Raw genomic sequence first — 18394 nt, forward strand, 5'->3', positions numbered from 1 at the left:
ATGTTGCAGCTTCACAAATTGGACGAGCAGTTTCCGTAGTGTAGTGGTTATCACGTTCGCATAACACGTGAAAGGTTCCTGGTTTGAAACCGGGTGGAAACATTTTACGTATAACCAAAAAAAATCGTATTTTATTTAAAGTGCACGTAAAATGTGCCCTCATGAAGATGATGATTTCATGATTCTTCATTGTTGGCGTAGGTCTATACCAGTGAAGTGTTTTGTATCTTAGCAGTTTGGAAAAGCTGTTTCCACATTGTAGTGGTTATCACGTTTGACTCACACGCGAAAGGTCCCTGGTTTGAAAACGGGTGGAAACATTTTATCTAAAACCAAAACAATTCGGATTTTATTTAAAGCGGACGTAAAATATGCCTTCATGAACTTGATGATTTAGTGATTTGACACTGGACGTTTCGACTTATTTCAGTGAAATATGTTGCAACTTCACAAGTTTGCCTAGCAGATTCCGTAGTGTAGTGGTTATCATGTTCGCCTAACACGTGAAAGGGTCCTGGTTTGAAACCGGGTGGAAACATTTTACGTATAACCAAAAAAAATCGTGTTTTATTTAAATTGGACGTTAAATGTGCTTTCATGAAGATGATGATTTCATGATTTTTCGTTGTTGGCATAGGTCTATACCAGTGAAGTGTGTTGCAACTGGACGCGTTTGACAAGCAGTTTCCGTAGTGTAGTGGTTATCACGTTCGCCTCACACGCGAAAGGTCCCCGGTTCGAAACCGGGCGGAAACATTTTATGTAAAACGAAAACAATTCCTGTTTTATTTAAAGTGCACGTAAAATGTGCCCTCATGAAGATGATGATTTCATGATTCTTCATTGTTGGCATTGGCCTATGCCAGTGAAGTATGTTGCAGCTTCACAAATTGGACGAGCAGTTTCCGTAGTGTAGTGGTTATCACGTTTGCCTAACACGTGAAAGGTTCCTGGTTTTTAAACCGGGGGGAAACATTTTACGTATAACCAAAAAAAATCGTGTTTTTTTTAAATTGCACGTTAAATGTGCTTTCATGAAGATGATGATTTCATGATTCTTCATTGTTGGCATAGGCCTATACCAGTGAAGTGTGTTGCAACTGGACGCGTTTGGCAAGCAGTTTCCGTAGTGTAGTGGTTATCACGTTCGCCTAACACGCGAAAGGTCCCCGGTTCGAAACCGGGCGGAAACATTTTATGTAAAACCAAAACAATTCCTGTTTTATTTAAAGTGCACGTAAAATGTGCCCTCATGAAGATGATGATTTCATGAAGATGAAGATTGTTGGCATTGGCCTATGCCAGTGAAGTATGTTGCAGCTTCACAAGTTTGACAACCAGTTTCCGTAGTGTATTGGTTATCATGTTCGCCTAACACGCGAAAGGTCCCTGGTTCGAAACCGGGCGGAAACATTTTACGTATAATCAATAAAAATCTATTTTTATTTAAATTGGACCTAAAATGTGCTTTCATGAAGATAATGAATTCATGATTCTTCATTGTTGGCATAGGCCTATACCAGTGAAGTGTGTTGCAACTTCACGAGTTTGACAAGCAGTTTCCGTAGTGTAGTGGTTATCACGTTCGCCTCACACGCGAAAGGTCCCCGGTTCGAAACCGGGCGGAAACATTTTATGTAAAACCAAAACAATTCCTGTTTTATTTAAAGTGCACGTAAAATGTGCCCTCATGAAGATGATGATTTCATGATTCTTCATTGTTGGCATTGGCCTATGCCAGTGAAGTATGTTGCAGCTTCACAAATTGGACGAGCAGTTTCCGTAGTGTAGTGGTTATCACGTTCGCATAACACGTGAAAGGTTCCTGGTTTGAAACCGGGTGGAAACATTTTACGTATAACCAAAAAAAATCGTATTTTATTTAAAGTGCACGTAAAATGTGCCCTCATGAAGATGATGATTTCATGATTCTTCATTGTTGGCGTAGGTCTATACCAGTGAAGTGTTTTGTATCTTAGCAGTTTGGAAAAGCTGTTTCCACATTGTAGTGGTTATCACGTTTGACTCACACGCGAAAGGTCCCTGGTTTGAAAACGGGTGGAAACATTTTATCTAAAACCAAAACAATTCGGATTTTATTTAAAGCGGACGTAAAATATGCCTTCATGAACTTGATGATTTAGTGATTTGACACTGGACGTTTCGACTTATTTCAGTGAAATATGTTGCAACTTCACAAGTTTGCCTAGCAGATTCCGTAGTGTAGTGGTTATCATGTTCGCCTAACACGCGAAAGGTCCCTGGTTTGAAACCGGGTGGACACATTTTACGTAAAACCAAAACAATTCCTGTTTTATTTAAAGTGCACGCAAAATGTGCCCTCATGAAGATGATGATTTCATGATTCTTCATTGTTGGCATAGGCCTATGCCAGTGAAGTATGTTGCAACTTCACAAATTTGCCAAGCAGTTTCCGTAGTGTAGTGGTTGTCACGTTCGCCTTACACGCGAAAAGTCCCCGGTTCGAAACCGGGTGGAAACATTCTATGTAAAACCAAACCAAAACAATTTGTATTTTATATGCGTAGTTTTTTCGGTAAAGTCACGTTGAAGAGAAACAACAAAATAATAAAATATATAAAACAATAAGAAATTCTCACGACGTTTCGACCATAACTCAAACGGTCATCTTCAGGTGTGTTGGTTCGCATAAATTTATTTTTAAACGGCGCATTTACTTATTTATAAAAAACGTTAACATTATAAATAAATGTGCCGTTTAAAAATAAATTTATGCGAACCAACACACCTGAAGACGACCGTTTTAGTTATGGTCATAACGTCGTGAGAATTTTTTATTGTTTTATATATATTTTATTATTTTGTTGTTTCTCTTCAACGTGACTTTACCGAAAAAACTAAGAATATGAATTACTGCAGTCACGAAAGCTTTAAATCAAAATTTAATTTGTATTTTATTTAAAGTGCACGTAAAGTGTGCCCTCATGAAGATGATGATTTAATGATTCTTAATTGTTGGCGTAGGTCTATACCAGTTAAGTCTGTTGTAACTTAGCAGTTTGGAAAAGCTGTTTCCATATTGTAGTGGTTATCACGTTTGCCTCACACGCGAAAAGTCCCTGATTTGAAACCGGGTGGAAACATTTTATCTAAAACCAAAACAATTCGGATTTTATTTAAAGTGGACGCAAAATGTGCCTTCATGAACGTGATGATTTAATGATTTAACATTGTTCGTTTCAACTTATTTCAGTGAAATATGTTGCTACGTTACATGTTCTTCAAGCAGTTTCCGTAGTGTAGTGGGTATCATGTTCGCCTAACACGTGAAAGGTCCCTGGTTTGAAACCGGGTGGAAACATTTTATCTAAAACCAAAACAATTCGGATTTTATTTAAAGTGGACGCAAAATGTGCCTTCATGAACGTGATGATTTAATGATTTAACATTGTTCGTTTCAACTTATTTCAGTGAAATATGTTGCTACGTTACATGTTCTTCAAGCAGTTTCTGTAGTGTAGTGGGTATCATGTTCGCCTAACACGTGAAAGGTCCCCGGTTTGAAACCGGGTGGAAACATTTTATCTAAAACCAAAACAATTCGGATTTTATTTAAAGTGGGCGCAAAATGTGCCCTAATGAAGATGATGATTTCATGATTCTTCATTGTTGGCATAGGCCTATGCCAGTGAAGTATGTTGCAACTTCACAAGTTTGACAAGCAGTTTCCATAGTGTAGTGGTTATCACGTTTGCTTAACAAGTGAAAGGTTCCTGGTTTGAAACCGGGTAGAGATATTTTACGTATAACCAAAAAAAATCGTATTTTATTTAAATTGGACCTAAAATGTGCTTTCATGAAGATAATGAATTCATGATTCTTCATTGTTGGCATAGTCCTATACCAGTGAAGTGTGTTGCAACTTCCCAAGATTGCCTAGCAGATTTCGTAGTGTAGTGGTTATCATGTTCGCATAACACGTGAAAGGTTCCTGGTTTGAAACCGGGTGGACACTTTACGTATAACCAAAAAAATCGTATTTTATTTAAATTGGACCTAAAATGTGCTTTCATGAAGATAATGAATTCATGATTCTTCATTGTTGGCATAGTCCTATACCAGTGAAGTGTGTTGCAACTTCCCAAGATTGCCTAGCAGATTCCGTAGTGTAGTGGTTATCATGTTCGCATAACACGTGAAATGTTCCTGGTTTGAAACCGGGTGGACACTTTACGTATAACCAAAAAAATCGTATTTTATTTAAAGTGCACGTAAAATGTGCCCTCATGAAGATGATGAATTCATGATTCTTCATTGTTGGCGTAGGTCTATACCAGTGAAGTGTGTTGCAAGTTCACAAGTTTGCCAAGCAGTTTCCGTAGTGTAGTGGTTATCACGTTCGCCTAACACGTGAAAGGTTCCTGGTTTGAAACCGGGTGGAGACATTTTATGTATAACCAAAAAAATTTGTATTTTATTTAAATTGGACCTAAAATGTGCTTTCATGAAGATAATGAATTCATGATCTTTCATTGTTGGCATAGGCCTATACCAGTGAAGTATGTTGCAACTTCACACGGTTGACAAGCAGTTTCTGTAGTGTAGTGGTTATCACGTTCGCCTAACACGCGAAAGGTCCCCGGTTCGAAACCGGGCAGAAACATTTTATGTAAAACCAAAACAATTCCTGTTTTATTTAAAGTGCACGTAAAATGTGCTTTCATGAAGATAATGAATTCATGATTTTGCATTGATTCTTCATTGATTCTTCATTGTTGGCATAGGCCTATGCCAGTGAAGTGTGTTGCAACTTCACAAGTTTGACAAGCAGTTTCCGTAGTGTAGTGGTTATCACGTTCGCCTTACACGCGAAAGGTCCCCGATTCGAAATCGGGCGGAAACATTCTATGTAAAACCAAACCAAAACAATTTGTATTTTATTTAAAGTGCACGTAAAGTGTGCCCTCATGAAGATGATGATTTAATGATTCTTCATTGTTGGCATAGGTCTATACCAGTGAAGTGTGTTGTAACTTAGCAGTTTGGAAAAGCTGTTTCCATATTGTAGTGGTTATCACGTTTGCCTCACACGCGAAAGGTCCCTGGTTTGAAACCGGGTGGAAACATTTTATCTAAAACCAAAACAATTCGGATTTTATTTAAAGTGGACGCAAAATGTGCCTTCATGAACGTGAAGATTTAATGATTTGACATTGTTCGTTTCAACTTATTTCAGTGAAATATGTTGCTACGTTACATGTTCTTCAAGCAGTTTCCGTAGTATAATGGTTATCATGTTCGCCTAACACGCGAAAGGTCCCTGGTTTGAAACCGGGTGGATACATTTTACTATAACCGAAAAAAATCCTGTTTTATTTAAAGTGCACGTAAAATGTGCCCTCATGAAGATGATGATTTCATGATTCTTCATTGTTGGTATAGGCCTATGCCAGTGAAGTATGTTGCAACTTCACAAATTGGACAAGCAGTTTCCGTAGTGTAGTGGTTATCACGTTCGCCTAACACGTTGAAAGGTTCCTGGTTTGAAACCGGGTGGAAACATTTTACGTATAACCAAAAAAAATCGTATTTTATTTAAATTGGACGTAAAATGTGCTTTCATGAAGATAATGAATTCATGATTCTTCATTGTTGGCATCGGCCTATACCAGTGAAGTGTGTTGCAACTTCACGAGTTTGACAAACAGTTTCCGTAGTGTAGTGGCTATCACGTTCGCCTCACACGCGAAAGGTCCCGGGTTTGAAACCGGGTGGACACATTTTATGTAAAACCAAAACAATTCCAGTTTTATTTAAAGTGCACGTAAAATGTGCCCTCATGAAGATGATGATTTCATGATTCTTCATTGTTGGCATAGGCCTATGCCAGTGAAGTATGTTGCAACTTCTCAAGTTTGACAAGCAGATGCCGTAGTGTAGTGGTTATCACGTTCGCCTAACACGTGAAAGGTTCCTGGTTTGAAACCGGGTGGAAACATTTTACGTATAACCAAAAAAAATCGTATGTTATTGCAATTGGACGTAAAATGTGCTTTCATGAAGATAATGAATTCATGATTCTTCATTGTTGGCATAGGCCTATACCAGTGAAGTGTGTTGCAACTTCACGCATTTGGCAAACAGTTTCCGTAGTGTAGTGGTTATCACGTTCGCCTCACACGCTGAAAGGTCCCTGGTTCGAAACCGGGCGGAAACATTTTACGTAAAACCAAAACAATTTTATTTTATTTAAAGTGGACGTAAAATATGCCCTCATGAAGATGATGATTTCATGATTCTTCATTGTTGGCATAGGCCTATTCCAGTGAAATATGTTGCTACGTTACATGTTCTTCATGCAGTTTCCGTATTGTAGTGGTTATCACGTTAGCCTAACATGTGAAAGGTTCCTGGTTTGAAACCGGGTGGAAACATTTTAAATATAACCAAAAAAATCCTGATTTATTTAAAGTGCACGTAAAATGTGTGCTGGTGAAGATGATGATTTCATGATTCTTCATTGTTGGCATAGGCCTATGCCAGTGAAGTATGTTGCAACTACTCATGTTTTTTCAAGCAGTTTCTGTGGTGTAGTGGTTTTCATGTTCGCCTAACACGCGACAGGTCCTTGGTTTGAAACTGGGTGGAAACATTTGATCTAAAACCAAAACAATTTGTATTTTATTTAAAGTGGAGGTAACATATGCCTTCATGAACTTGATGATTTAATTATGTGTCATTGTTCGTTTCGACTTTTTTCTGTGACATATGTTGCTACGTTACATGTTCTTCAAGCAGTTTCCGTAGTATAATGGTTATCATGTTCGCCTAACACGCGAAAGGTCCCTGGTTTGAAACCGGGTGGAAACATTTTACTGTAACCAAAAAAAATCCTGTTTTATTTAAAGTGCACGTAAAATGTTCCCTCATGAAGATGATGATTTCATGATTCTTTATTGTTGGTATAGGCCTATGCCAGTGAAGTATGTTGCAACTTTACAAATTGGACACGCAGTTTCCGTAGTGTAGTGGTTATCACGTTCGCCTAACACGTGAAAGGTTCCTGGTTTGAAACCGGGTGAAAACATTTTACGTATAACCAAAAAAAAATCGCATTTTATTTAAATTGGACGTAAAATGTGCTTTCATGAAGATGATGAATTCATGATTCTTCATTGTTGGCATACGCCTATGCCAGTGAAGTATGTTGCAACTTCACAGGTGTTGCAAGAAGTTTCTGTAGTGTAGTGGTTATCATGTTCGCCTAACACGCAAAAGATTCCTGGTTTGAAACCGGGTGGAAACATTTTAAGTATAACCAAAAAAAAATCCTGTTTTATTTAAAGTGCACGTAAAATGTGCCCTCATGAAGATGATGATTTCATGATTCCTCATTGTTGGCATAGGCCTATGCAGTAAAGTATGTTGCAACTTCACAAATTTGACAAACAGATTCCGTAGTGTAGTGGTTATCACGTTTGCCTAACACGCGAAAGGTCCCCGGTTTGAAACCGGGCGGAAACATTTTACGTATAACCAAATAAATGTTCGTGTTTTATATGAAGTGGATGTAAAATGTGCCTTCATAAACGTGATGATTTCATGATTCATCATTGTTGGCTTAGGCCCATGCCAGTGAAGTATGTTGCAACTTCACAGATTTGTCAAGCACGTTCTGCAGTGTAGTCGTTTTATTTTGCTACTTTATTTTATGTTTTGTTTGCTATACAGTATGTATTAGGTTTAATTGTGCAATATTCATTATGCTTCCCTTGTGTTGAACTGTAACACATTTTAGTACACTGACCGTTTGTGCATTTAAATACAAGACATTGTTTCACCTTACGAACTGGTCTCAGGAACAGAATTGCCCGTATATTGATTGCTTTTCACAGTGTAGTGGTTATCGAATATTTCTAATGCTTGAAAGATGAATAGTCTACAACTGGGCAGGGACCTGTAATAGTTTTGCTTCACACTTATGTTTGATATGATACAAATTGCAATAAAAGGGGATAAATATTTTATTTTAACCATTTTTACATTGTCTAATACCTTTTCAGATTATATTTAAATATATTATTATTTTTCTCATGTCATCCTCAATTTAGGGTTGATTGCTATTTCATCAGATGCTTTGCATATTTCAAGACCTTGACCATCTTTCATGTAAAATTCTATTGAAATTTTCACATCGTCTTAAAGGCTGATCTTCCTTTCTTCTTCTCATAATTCCATTGCAACATCTACTTCCTTATATGTCTATCGGACTCTGGAGATGTCCGACATAGACATACGCTCACACATGTTCGCAAACACACCCACCAAAGACACGTATAGTTTCTCTTTTATAAGTTAAACGATTTACAAAATATAACTGGAAAATGTATTCAATGTTGTGATTAAAATTACATGTTTTGATTTTTAAAAATACCTAAACATGTAGAAAGATTGACATTAAACCAATATAACATGTAAAAAAGTCTACAGAACCAAATATGCATATTTGATTGCCAACAGTTGACAGCTTTAACATAATTCAGAAAATGTAAGTACTATTATCTGATAGATTGAATAAACCTGATAAAAAAAACACAAATGCACATTTAATAAAATTTGCAGGCATTTTTAAAGCTGCAATGTATGACATTCTTAGCTCGTGTTATAAACTTTAAAAAGCACAATAGCATTAACTTGTATATGATTTTGTGGGTAAAATATATTTTCAAACACTATAAGGCCACAAATAGCTTTTGTTGATTTTGGACATAAACTCGAATGTCGATAGTTATTCCAAGACAAAACGGTCCATTACAAAATGGGAAAGTATCAGTTATATATATTTTTACTGTTGAGAAATACGTCTTTGATAAACATAGCTACCTGAAGGTCACAATAATTGTTAATTTGTAGGACAAGTCATACTGTGTAACTGATTATAAATGCGCTTTCATTAAAATGTTAGTGCTTGACAAATGTATAAAACTGCACAAAGGGCTGCCTGTTTAAACTAATATTTATAGTTTTCAGAACATTTTTAGACATTGTTGATTTCATCTCGGTACAATCACTGTTTTCAACTTGTTGCTAAAATAAATGGTGGGTTCCCTCCTTTTACATAAAACCCAAGCACGAGGTTTTTTTATTCACCTCCAAAATATGTTTTTGTATGTTGACAGCATAGCAGTTATTTATATGTTAATCACATTTGGAAATGTATGTATGGACTATTATGAATTGAGTACTTTATCTATGGAAGCTGGGCGTTCAAACCGTAAGAGCATGCGCTTAATTTTCTCCACAGTGACACCATGCGTGTTTCGTCTGTGAAGAAAGCAAGAACACCATTGTACTTTTTCACGAATAATTTCCAAGATAAAATTCAAGCACTCTCCATTTTAAAGTCCTGCATTTCCCCTCTTCTCATTCTACTCCCCTCCATACACTTTGAGCTTTCTTACCTTGCAAGTTGATTGGCGTTCAAGAGCCACTGTGTTTTTGGTTCCTTGAAAATAACTTTGTACGTATGTTCAAGAGCCTGCAATTAGAAAGCATTAATTTATATTTGCGTTCAATATCACTTATTTCAGTTTCATAACATCGCAACTAAAGTATAGTGAATCTCGATCTAAAGCTTTCGTGACTGCAAGGATTCATCTTCTTTGGTTCTTTCGGTAAAGTCACGTAGAATGAGAATAAAATAATAAAATAAAATAACACAATAAAATTCTCACGACGTTTCGGCCACAACACAAGTGGCCTTCTTCAGGTGAAAGGACAGAGCTCTGTCGTCCCGACAGGTTTGTTCCTTTCACCTGAAGAAGGCCACTTGTGTTGTGGCCGAAACGTCGTGAGAATTTTATTGTGTTATTTTATTTTATTATTTTATTCTCATTCTACGTGACTTTACCGAAAGAACCAAAGAACATATAGTGAATCTATGGCAAAATTCAGAGTTATTAGATTATTTACGTTCAATCTATTTCTAAGATTACATTGCACAAAATAACCAATATTTTACTACTCTTATTTCAACTTAGAGAATGGAAATGAATGCTCATGAGACAAAAATAATGATGTTGAAAGTACTGGTAAATTGTTGCGTTGAGCTGTAATGAGGAAAGATATGACAGGAAACGTGGAAGAAAAAAAATCTTAAAGGACAAAATAATTAACGCCTGGCAGTGGTGGTAATGCAGTCCAGCACTTGTAGAGGTGTTCAGTGGATTGGACAAATGATAAAGTTGCGAGACTTCCCTTCCTGCAGGCAGTATAGAAAAGAGGATTATGAGATTTAAAAAATTCCCCCTCACATGCGTGGGATTTCTCCCACATGTATAAACACACAATTGACTGAAAACACAATAGGGAACTTTGGAGCAATTGTTGGTACTGGCTCACCGCCTTGCAGCCTTCCAGCTTGTATAGTTCCTCGGCAAATGTGGTATGCAATTTTCTTGAACGACGCTACGTGTAAATAATCATTAGATTTTTTTGGGATAGTAATAAACGTCTGGAACATTACACATTTACAGTCCCAGTCCTGTGTAATATACTCCCAAAAAGTCAATGATGTGGCAATCCTCTTCACCGGCAGTGCTAAGCCATTGGTAAGATCTTCCATATTCCCATAGAATTAGGCAGTCACTGCAAGTGTTAGGAATGTAATTAACCACCAAAGGGATGAATGAATCCAAACCCTGGATTAATGAGCAGCTTCCTAATTGTGCCTTATGTGCTATAATCACTGCAACAATTATACAATCCTAGAAAACATAGCCTTAGAGATTACTCCAAAGCTCAAAAACAAGGACACCCTGGTAAGTTTGAACAAATGAGGGTTGTCTTGAAAAACTTGATAAGCCACATAGTTTAAAAGCTAACCTGTGCGAGTTTCATGGCAACTTATTATATTACTTTGATAGATTAGATGTAATTGTAATCTTTCTGCAGTTGAACTTGGTTATTAAACTTTTCTGTTCACCTACTCTGCCTTCGCTCAAACGTATTTTATGGACAATAAGATTTTGTGGATAATCAAGTATTTTTTTCAGGACAATCCTCACATGTTACAGGTATGTGATGAAAATTTAATTGTGCATAAACCAAGATTAAACATTCATTGCGATGCAGTTGGGTCTAAGCACAATATAAAGGGTACGTTGAACTTATTTTGCACCGCACGTAGTCCATCGTGCTCATCAGAGGTGGGGCACTAATCGGAGGTGGGGTGAACTACCATGAGGCTAGACTTATTTTAATATTTATCAGATGTCACCCAAATTTGAAAAATGACTTCATTTGGAAACATAGCAACCATCACCTCCCCCGACTGCAAAAACTTAGGACCATCCTGAACAAGTATTTTGATTTCCTGGATGAAACAAGCATTTCTAGATTTGGAGCTTTCGTGACTGCAAGGATCCATACTCTTTGGTTCTATTCGGTAAAGTCACGTAGGTGAAAAATAAAACAACAAAAATAACGACGTTTCGGCCACAACACAAGTAGCCTTCTTCAGGTGAAGGAACAGAACTGTCGGGACGACAGAAGGAAACCCTGGTAAGTTTGAACAGAGCTCTGTCGTCCCGACAGTTCTGTTCCTTCACCTGAAGAAGGCTACTTGTGTTGTGGCCGAAACGTCGTGATTTTTGTTGTTTTATTTTTTACCTACGTGACTTTACCGAATAGAATCAAAGAGTATGAAACAAGCATGTAAAAAAACCCTGTAAATGTATCTTTTACAGATGCAGATAAACTTACCGCAAGAACATAGGGTTTCATCTCCCAAAAATTCAGATTCGTGTTGTCGATGATCACTGGCGACTTTCCTAACTTCATCGCTTTTTCTGCTGTAAAGTTACAACACATCGCTGAACGGTGAGACTTGTTAGGGATACAGTGTCATATCGAATAAACCATTCGGTTGTATATATACATTTTTATATATAAAGTGTACAGCCATTTCGTTTTTAGACTTTGAGCTTGTGATGTTTGAATAGATGATGATGATGTTAACCGACAGAGCACTTCAAAATGTTATTTATATATTAATGCCTTGATCAAAGAAACTTTAAATGACAGTACACTACACATTTTAGAAAATTAAATATATTACATGTGATTCAAAACGGGACATAAAAACACTCAACAGTGTGGGTGGGAAGCACAAAGACTATACTGAACTCAAATATCAACTGACGAATCCCAAGTTTAACTTTGGCCAAATACCTACTATAATCACACAGGAATGTCTGTCCTTAACGATCGTGACGTCACTCCAGATCGACCAGCCTCCCTCATAAATATTCATGAGCAGGTGACGTCCTCCAAATGGACACCCCCCACCCCTCCTCATTAATAATCATGAACGGGTGACGTCACTGAATATGGAGTACTCCCCCCCCCCCTAATAATTATGCGCAAGTGACGTCACTCCACATCGAATAGCCACCCTCATTAATAATCATGAGCAGGTGACATCCTCCAAATGGACACTCCCCCCCCCCATTATTATTAACTATGAGCCAAGAATGTCTGTGTTCAACGCTCGTGACGTCACTCCACATCAAACAGCCCCCTCTCATTAATAATCATTATAAGGTGATGTCCTCCAATTAGCGGCTGACGTCACTCCACATGGGGGGCGAGGCACCTCCTCCCCCCTCCTCGGCGTCAACTGACAACCCTCACTACAAAGGCAGAACCCTCACGTCACGTGATCTCCGTGACGCTGCTGTTGAGACATCAAAGTAAAAAGGACGTCATGATGAACAAGGGATTATAAACCTTAAAATGAAATAGGTCTGTGTCACCGCGCCCTTACGAATTGCACACGCATTGATGCAATGAATGTCACGTCGCGGTCTGCTTTTCGCTTGCAAGTTTCAGATTTACTGCAATACACCCGTCCTTGGACGCTCAAAAGGTTATATGTTTACACACGCACTGTTTCTGCTGCTGTAATGATCTATATTATTAACATGCATGTTAAACGTCACTTTAATCAGTGCAATGATAATAAACATTGAATCAGTGTGGTGAAATATGGGCAAGCAACCCCCTAATTATTACCAGCACAGCGTGGGAAGATCTTCAATCAGCAGTCGTTTGACAAGGGGTTGTACATTATTATTTTATACATTTACGCTTACCAGCATGGATATCTTTGTACCATGCTGTTATATGATTATTTTGTAATTTGCATCACGTCATGCCTAAAAATGGGCTTTAAATATAAATCAATGGGGAACCCCTCTTCGGGAAGATTCTACCAGTTAAACGCAAGTCACTGTTCTGTAAAATGTTTGCTTCCCATTGGTTTGTATTGGATGTTACTTTTTCAAACATTTAGTGGGGGGTGGGGGGAGGGGCAAAATGTATATTAAGGCAGAAATCTTTATCCCTGAATGTCCCCGGCAAGAGAAGTATATTTTGGGTCCTAGATTTAAAGCTTTCGTGACTGCTAGGATCCATACTCTTTCACCTACGTGACTTTACCCAATAGAACCAAAGAGTATATTTTGGGTTTCACGTGTTTTTCTCTTTACCATTCGGGAGATGACTGATGGACACGAGTGCATTACATATGTAGTGGAGTACGAAAGTGTGTTGTGGAAACTGCGCGATTGCATGATCACACGGACAGTGTGGGTTATCTGGAGTCAGCCTGTGGAGAAGGCGAAAGCAGCGTGGGTCGTGTTAGGACAGCCAGGTGCAAGGGCTGGGATGATGAGGTAACGGTTGGGCCAATTAAGCCAGAGGACCAGCAACGGCGGTGATTGGCTGTGGCTGTTGTCAAGGGCGAGGAGGCGTAGATGTGTCTGGAGAAAGGCAGGCGTTTGAGGACGGGAAGCGTGCGGAGGCACGCGGGCCAATTAATTAGCGATAATGAGAATGGGGATAAATTGGGGGAGACACACAGAGAGCGGGGAGTTGGAGTTGGGAGCTGGACGAGGAGTTGGAAACAGAGTTTGGAAACAGAGTTTGGAGACAGAGTTGGAAACGGAGTTGGAACAGAGTGTGAAACAAGATGAAGTAGTTAGCAGTGGAGTGAGCGTAGCGATAGCGAAGCTGAAGACGAAGTAGTTAGTGGAGTGAGCGTAGCGATAGCGAAGCTGAAGCAAGACGAAGTAGTTAGCAGTGGAGTGAGCGTAGCGATAGCGAAGCTGAAGACGCTGTGTGCGGAGTGTGCGAAGACGCTGTGTGCGGAGGAGCTGAGGAGAATAGCCAGCAGTGGAGAGAGCGTAGCGATAGCGGAGCTGAAGACGCTGTGTGCGGAGTTGCTGAACGGGGAGTCGCTGAGTGCGAAGCAAGTGAAGTGATAGTGGGGAGACAAAGGTGGTGAGCGAGACGAGCGGAGCACGGTGAGCGAGCCGTGGTGACCAGGATACTGTGGAGTGTGGAGGACATGTTGAATGTTGTAAATAAAGCGGTGTTCGAAAAAAGACAGAAGTTGTCCGCGTAAAGTCGAACACTACACATATATCGATGATGACTAGTTACATATTTACACAGTATAATTACATTTCCACCTTGTTGATGGTTCCAGGTGTGCGCTGCCTCCAGTTGACTCGCATTATATTCGTAGCGTCCGTTACGACAGAAGAATTGGTCAGTGCTTAAGACCACTCCATTTGGGCCTTCTGACAGCAGCTCCCTACACAGATTACATGTCAAAAATTCACATCTCACGAACACGGTACCCCCAAAAAAACATTAATTTAATTTAAATGCCACAGTTTACCTTCAGCAATCCACTAAATGTTTATCCGGCTCATTTTTCAAATCCACTGCTGAATGAAGGCGTTGCCACGCTGTGCAAGTGTTGGGGGTTATTTGGCTATACTTCACCACCCTGCTCAGTGTCAATTAGTGAAGGTGAGAAGGCACAGAAGTCCAGTATACCGATAGATTTTCCAGTAGAAATACTATCATTACTTCGGCAGATATTCTTTCAAAAAACTAGTGTGTGCAAAAAAAGAATATACATTTGTGGTGATACTACTCTAGGCAATATTGATATATTTTCGGGAAGAGTTTTGGATTTTTGTTTGTTTATTGGATTAGAGATTTGCAGGAAACACATTTCAATGCGTTCATATTTTCAGACGTTTTTTTATCGATGTGTGTAACAGGTGTGGCTTTGGTTTAAGTTGGGCGTACATTGGCACTAACTTGTGGCACCGTGTTTAGAATTGCGTTATAGTAGGGTCACACGGTCATGATTGGCCAAGGGCAGATGGGCAGTACATTAGGCCCTGCCCTTCCCAAGACTACGTGGGCAATCGCGTGACGAGCCGCTTGGGGAGATGAAGTGCTGTCCAGGCCGAGTAAATACCTGGGATATGATTAGAAACAAGACGAACTATTTATTTGACCAGGTAAGGCTCACTGAGCTATTACAGATCTTTTTTAGAAGCGACCTGGCCGCAAATGGTAGCTCAGCGAAGTGGCTTATGTGGACATTTAGAGCGGCCAAATACTCAATGCATGTTTCTAATCGTGGAGGGGAAAACTGGAGGACCCGGAGATACATCTACGCGACGACGGGGAGAACATGCAAACTCTAAATATGCGGGTGTCGAAGCAAAGACCTATTGTATAGCAGGCAATATATTTAACGTCTCGCTAACGTGTTGGTCTTTTCTTCGTATGGCTGATGTAGATGCAGAGCAACATTCGGGCGGTCAGGCCACACAACTGTATCTGGAGCAGCGAAATGTATCGCTGTGATGTCTCCATATTTGTGGATCGGGCATTGCATTGTTATACTACGTATGGTCGGTTCTGGATGGCCACAGTCACACACTCAAGTGTGTTTTTATTTATTTTACATTTGTGCATCAGGTATCCGCATCTGCCACTGCATGATCGTGAGGCTTAATTGACCACACCGGAAAGAGAGGAAAACCTAACAATGGCTTGACAACATAAAGAGATTGGTGCCAGAAAGATGTGGCACTATTTCAGCATATTGGCGCAAGGCAGAGTAAAGTGGAAACAAATGACGAAATGAGCAGTGGCCACCAACGGGGCTAATGCCCATGGATCGTGATGATGACCTGCATGACGTCAACCCCCCCCATCCTGCAGTGGGATTTTAAAAAAAGTACTGCACATCTTACACATAACTATGCAGACGTACGCTGGCCATCCCAGTACCTTGCGAGTGTTGACTTGCCAGAACCCGGAGGTCCTCGGAGCAGAAACAACAGCTTCTTGTAAACCCTTTCGCCACTTTTACCGCCGTGCTGGGTCTGATGGTTCTGCTGGATCATGGAACCCCCATGCCTTTGGGGTTCTCTCGGCAGCTCTCCGCTGCCCTGGCCTCTGCTGCCCTGCCGGTGGCCTCCGTCTCCCCGCTGGCCCCGGGGTTGCTGTGGCCGGACGTCGTTGCCGTGAGGGTTGCCGTGTGTGTAGCTGCCCTGGGGAGCCACACTGAAGCAAATCTTGACTTGCGAGCCCCGAGAGTGCGACTGCCGCGTTTTGCCCCGATTGCCAATCGGTCCCTGGGTGCCCAGGGGGTAGGTACACTCATGCAAGTCCTTCGAATAAGATCCGTGGATTTCTCGGGAGTGACATGTTCCTCTGGTGCCATGGGAGTTACCTGACCCTATGGTCTTGTGAGGGTAACATGCCCCTCTCGTCCCCTGCGGGTGACCTGACCCTCTACTTCCCTGGTGGTTAGTTGACCCTACAGTTCCCTGGTGGTTGACTGACCTCGTGCCTTGCGGGTGACCCGATCCCCTACTTCCCTGGTGGTTAGTTGACCCTACAGTTCCCTGGTGGTTGACTGACCTCGTGCCCTGCGGGTGACCCGATCCCCTACTTCCCTGGTGGTTAGTTGACCCTACAGTTCCCTGGTGGTTGACTGACCTCGTGCCCTGAGGGTGACTTAATCCTCCGGTACCATGCTGGTAACCTAATCCTCTACTTCCCGGGTGGTTACTTGACACTCGGGTTCCCCACGGGAAGAGAGGAGGTCCCTGTGTGCCCTGAGGGCGCCTGCCCCTCGTGCCACAAGGGCCCCGGACTGTGCCTCTCCCTGTGAAGGACGTCGCATCATCCAGGACGAGCTCCTGAAACAAAGGAGGGATGTCGGCAGCCATGGGTGGTCTGGTCTACTCGCTGATAGCTGATAGCTGAGCACACGCAATCAAAATTTCATCACTAAAAAAAACCCCTCCCCCCCCAAAGATCAACAAAGAACCGGCTGCACCAACAACGTCCGCATTCCCTAAGCCACAATAGAGACACACGAGACCCGGGCGGCGACACGCTTTGCTAAATAACACGAAAACATATCATGCTTTCGCTCCCTTCATGCACGGCCACAACGGGTGAACTCTTCTCAGTAGACTCTGTCGATATTTGTTTGTGTTTTACAGGAGCCGTCCACGGCTTAGTACTACTGTATATCCACTCCCCTCTTCCTCGTCCCTTCAACTACGACCCCCCCCACCCCACAATTCGAGAAAGGGCGGCTGATGAAACCAAAGCAGTCGTAACTTCTGGGAAATAAATCATGCTCGGGACGCCCTCTGGTGTTCACGCCTGGCACGGCCTCATCCGGCTGTGGAGATGGTCCCACAATAAAAAGTCCATGGCCCAAGCCAGGGGTCGGAAATAACAAGACCAATTTTTTTTCGAATTCGGTCAAAAAAACCCCTAATTTTTAAAAGCCTCAACGCATGTGAATACGAGACCGGCAGGTTGCCGACCCCCTGGTGCTGACACTGCTGCCACATTCTGATATTAAGGCGCTCCAAAAAGTAAAACTTGTCCTAAATTTTGGATAATTCGCGTCCTCCCACCAGAAAAGCAATCTTTACGAGACCGTTTTACTATCACAGGTGCAGTTACGCAGGCAGAATTAAACCCGTATTTACCATTCAAAACTGAGTGGAGCTGTAATGCAGAAGTTTGTGCACCGACCTATGAACCATGGAACACAAGTTCGATTCCTGGCCACAGCTAACATCAACAGATACGGGAATCAGTCGTGAGGTCCCTCCTCCTCCACCAAGCCACACTAACATCACATTAAGCCTTCATCCAGCAGCCAATTGACAAATGGCTAATTTCAAAAATATTCATGAAGTCGATTGACAAAGTGTAAATTACTAGTTTGTGCTTGTATTTAACTCAAAACTACATAGTATTCACCTGTCATACTGGCTTACAGGCCAACGAGGTCAACGTTCGTTTCTATTCGTGACCCCGTTAGTGAACGTTCTACAATCTTATAGCATAGGTTGTCCTCTCCATAGGATGACCAATTTTGACCTAACAATGCGAATGTCATATCTTCATCAAATATGGTTCGGTTTGTTTGAATTCTCGTAATCCAAACCTGACAATTTACTTCATTGTTGAAGACAATTGATATATTGATGAAACCAGTGAGTCC

The 18394-nt window shown here is 40.8% G+C and overlaps 1 protein-coding gene and 6 non-coding genes across 7 annotated transcripts in view; 6 read left to right on the forward strand and 1 right to left on the reverse strand.

The window, feature by feature from the left end:
• The window catches only part of LOC116949687 (uncharacterized), a 65938-nt gene extending 48484 nt beyond the window's left edge, over window positions 1-17454 (reverse strand). Inside the window, exons 1-5 of the mRNA XM_032967272.2 lie at window positions 16147-17454; window positions 14517-14641; window positions 11746-11834; window positions 9444-9520; window positions 1-9306 (exon numbers count right to left, since the gene is read on the reverse strand). The exon at window positions 1-9306 is cut by the window's left edge and continues 48484 nt beyond it. Of these exons, the coding sequence (XP_032823163.2) occupies window positions 9213-9306; window positions 9444-9520; window positions 11746-11834; window positions 14517-14641; window positions 16147-17093 (1332 nt within the window). The 5' untranslated portion in view covers window positions 17094-17454 and the 3' untranslated portion in view covers window positions 1-9212. The remainder of the gene's footprint in view (window positions 9307-9443; window positions 9521-11745; window positions 11835-14516; window positions 14642-16146) is intronic.
• TRNAV-CAC (transfer RNA valine (anticodon CAC)) lies at window positions 684-756 on the forward strand. Its single transcript has one exon. It is a non-coding gene; the product is annotated as a tRNA-Val (tRNA).
• Window positions 1121-1193, forward strand: TRNAV-AAC (transfer RNA valine (anticodon AAC)). Its single transcript has one exon. It is a non-coding gene; the product is annotated as a tRNA-Val (tRNA).
• On the forward strand, window positions 1559-1631 carry TRNAV-CAC (transfer RNA valine (anticodon CAC)). The gene has a single exon. It is a non-coding gene; the product is annotated as a tRNA-Val (tRNA).
• TRNAV-UAC (transfer RNA valine (anticodon UAC)) lies at window positions 2431-2503 on the forward strand. Its single transcript has one exon. It is a non-coding gene; the product is annotated as a tRNA-Val (tRNA).
• Window positions 4573-4645, forward strand: TRNAV-AAC (transfer RNA valine (anticodon AAC)). The gene has a single exon. It is a non-coding gene; the product is annotated as a tRNA-Val (tRNA).
• On the forward strand, window positions 4813-4885 carry TRNAV-UAC (transfer RNA valine (anticodon UAC)). The gene has a single exon. It is a non-coding gene; the product is annotated as a tRNA-Val (tRNA).
• Window positions 17455-18394: the final 940 nt, after the last annotated feature.

This window comes from Petromyzon marinus, unplaced genomic scaffold (genome assembly GCF_048934315.1).
Source record: "Petromyzon marinus isolate PM22_M1 ecotype Great Lakes invasive population unplaced genomic scaffold, UKy_Petmar_22M1.pri1.0 PM_Scaffold_57, whole genome shotgun sequence".
In the NCBI taxonomy this organism is placed as follows: domain Eukaryota; kingdom Metazoa; phylum Chordata; class Hyperoartia; order Petromyzontiformes; family Petromyzontidae; genus Petromyzon; species Petromyzon marinus.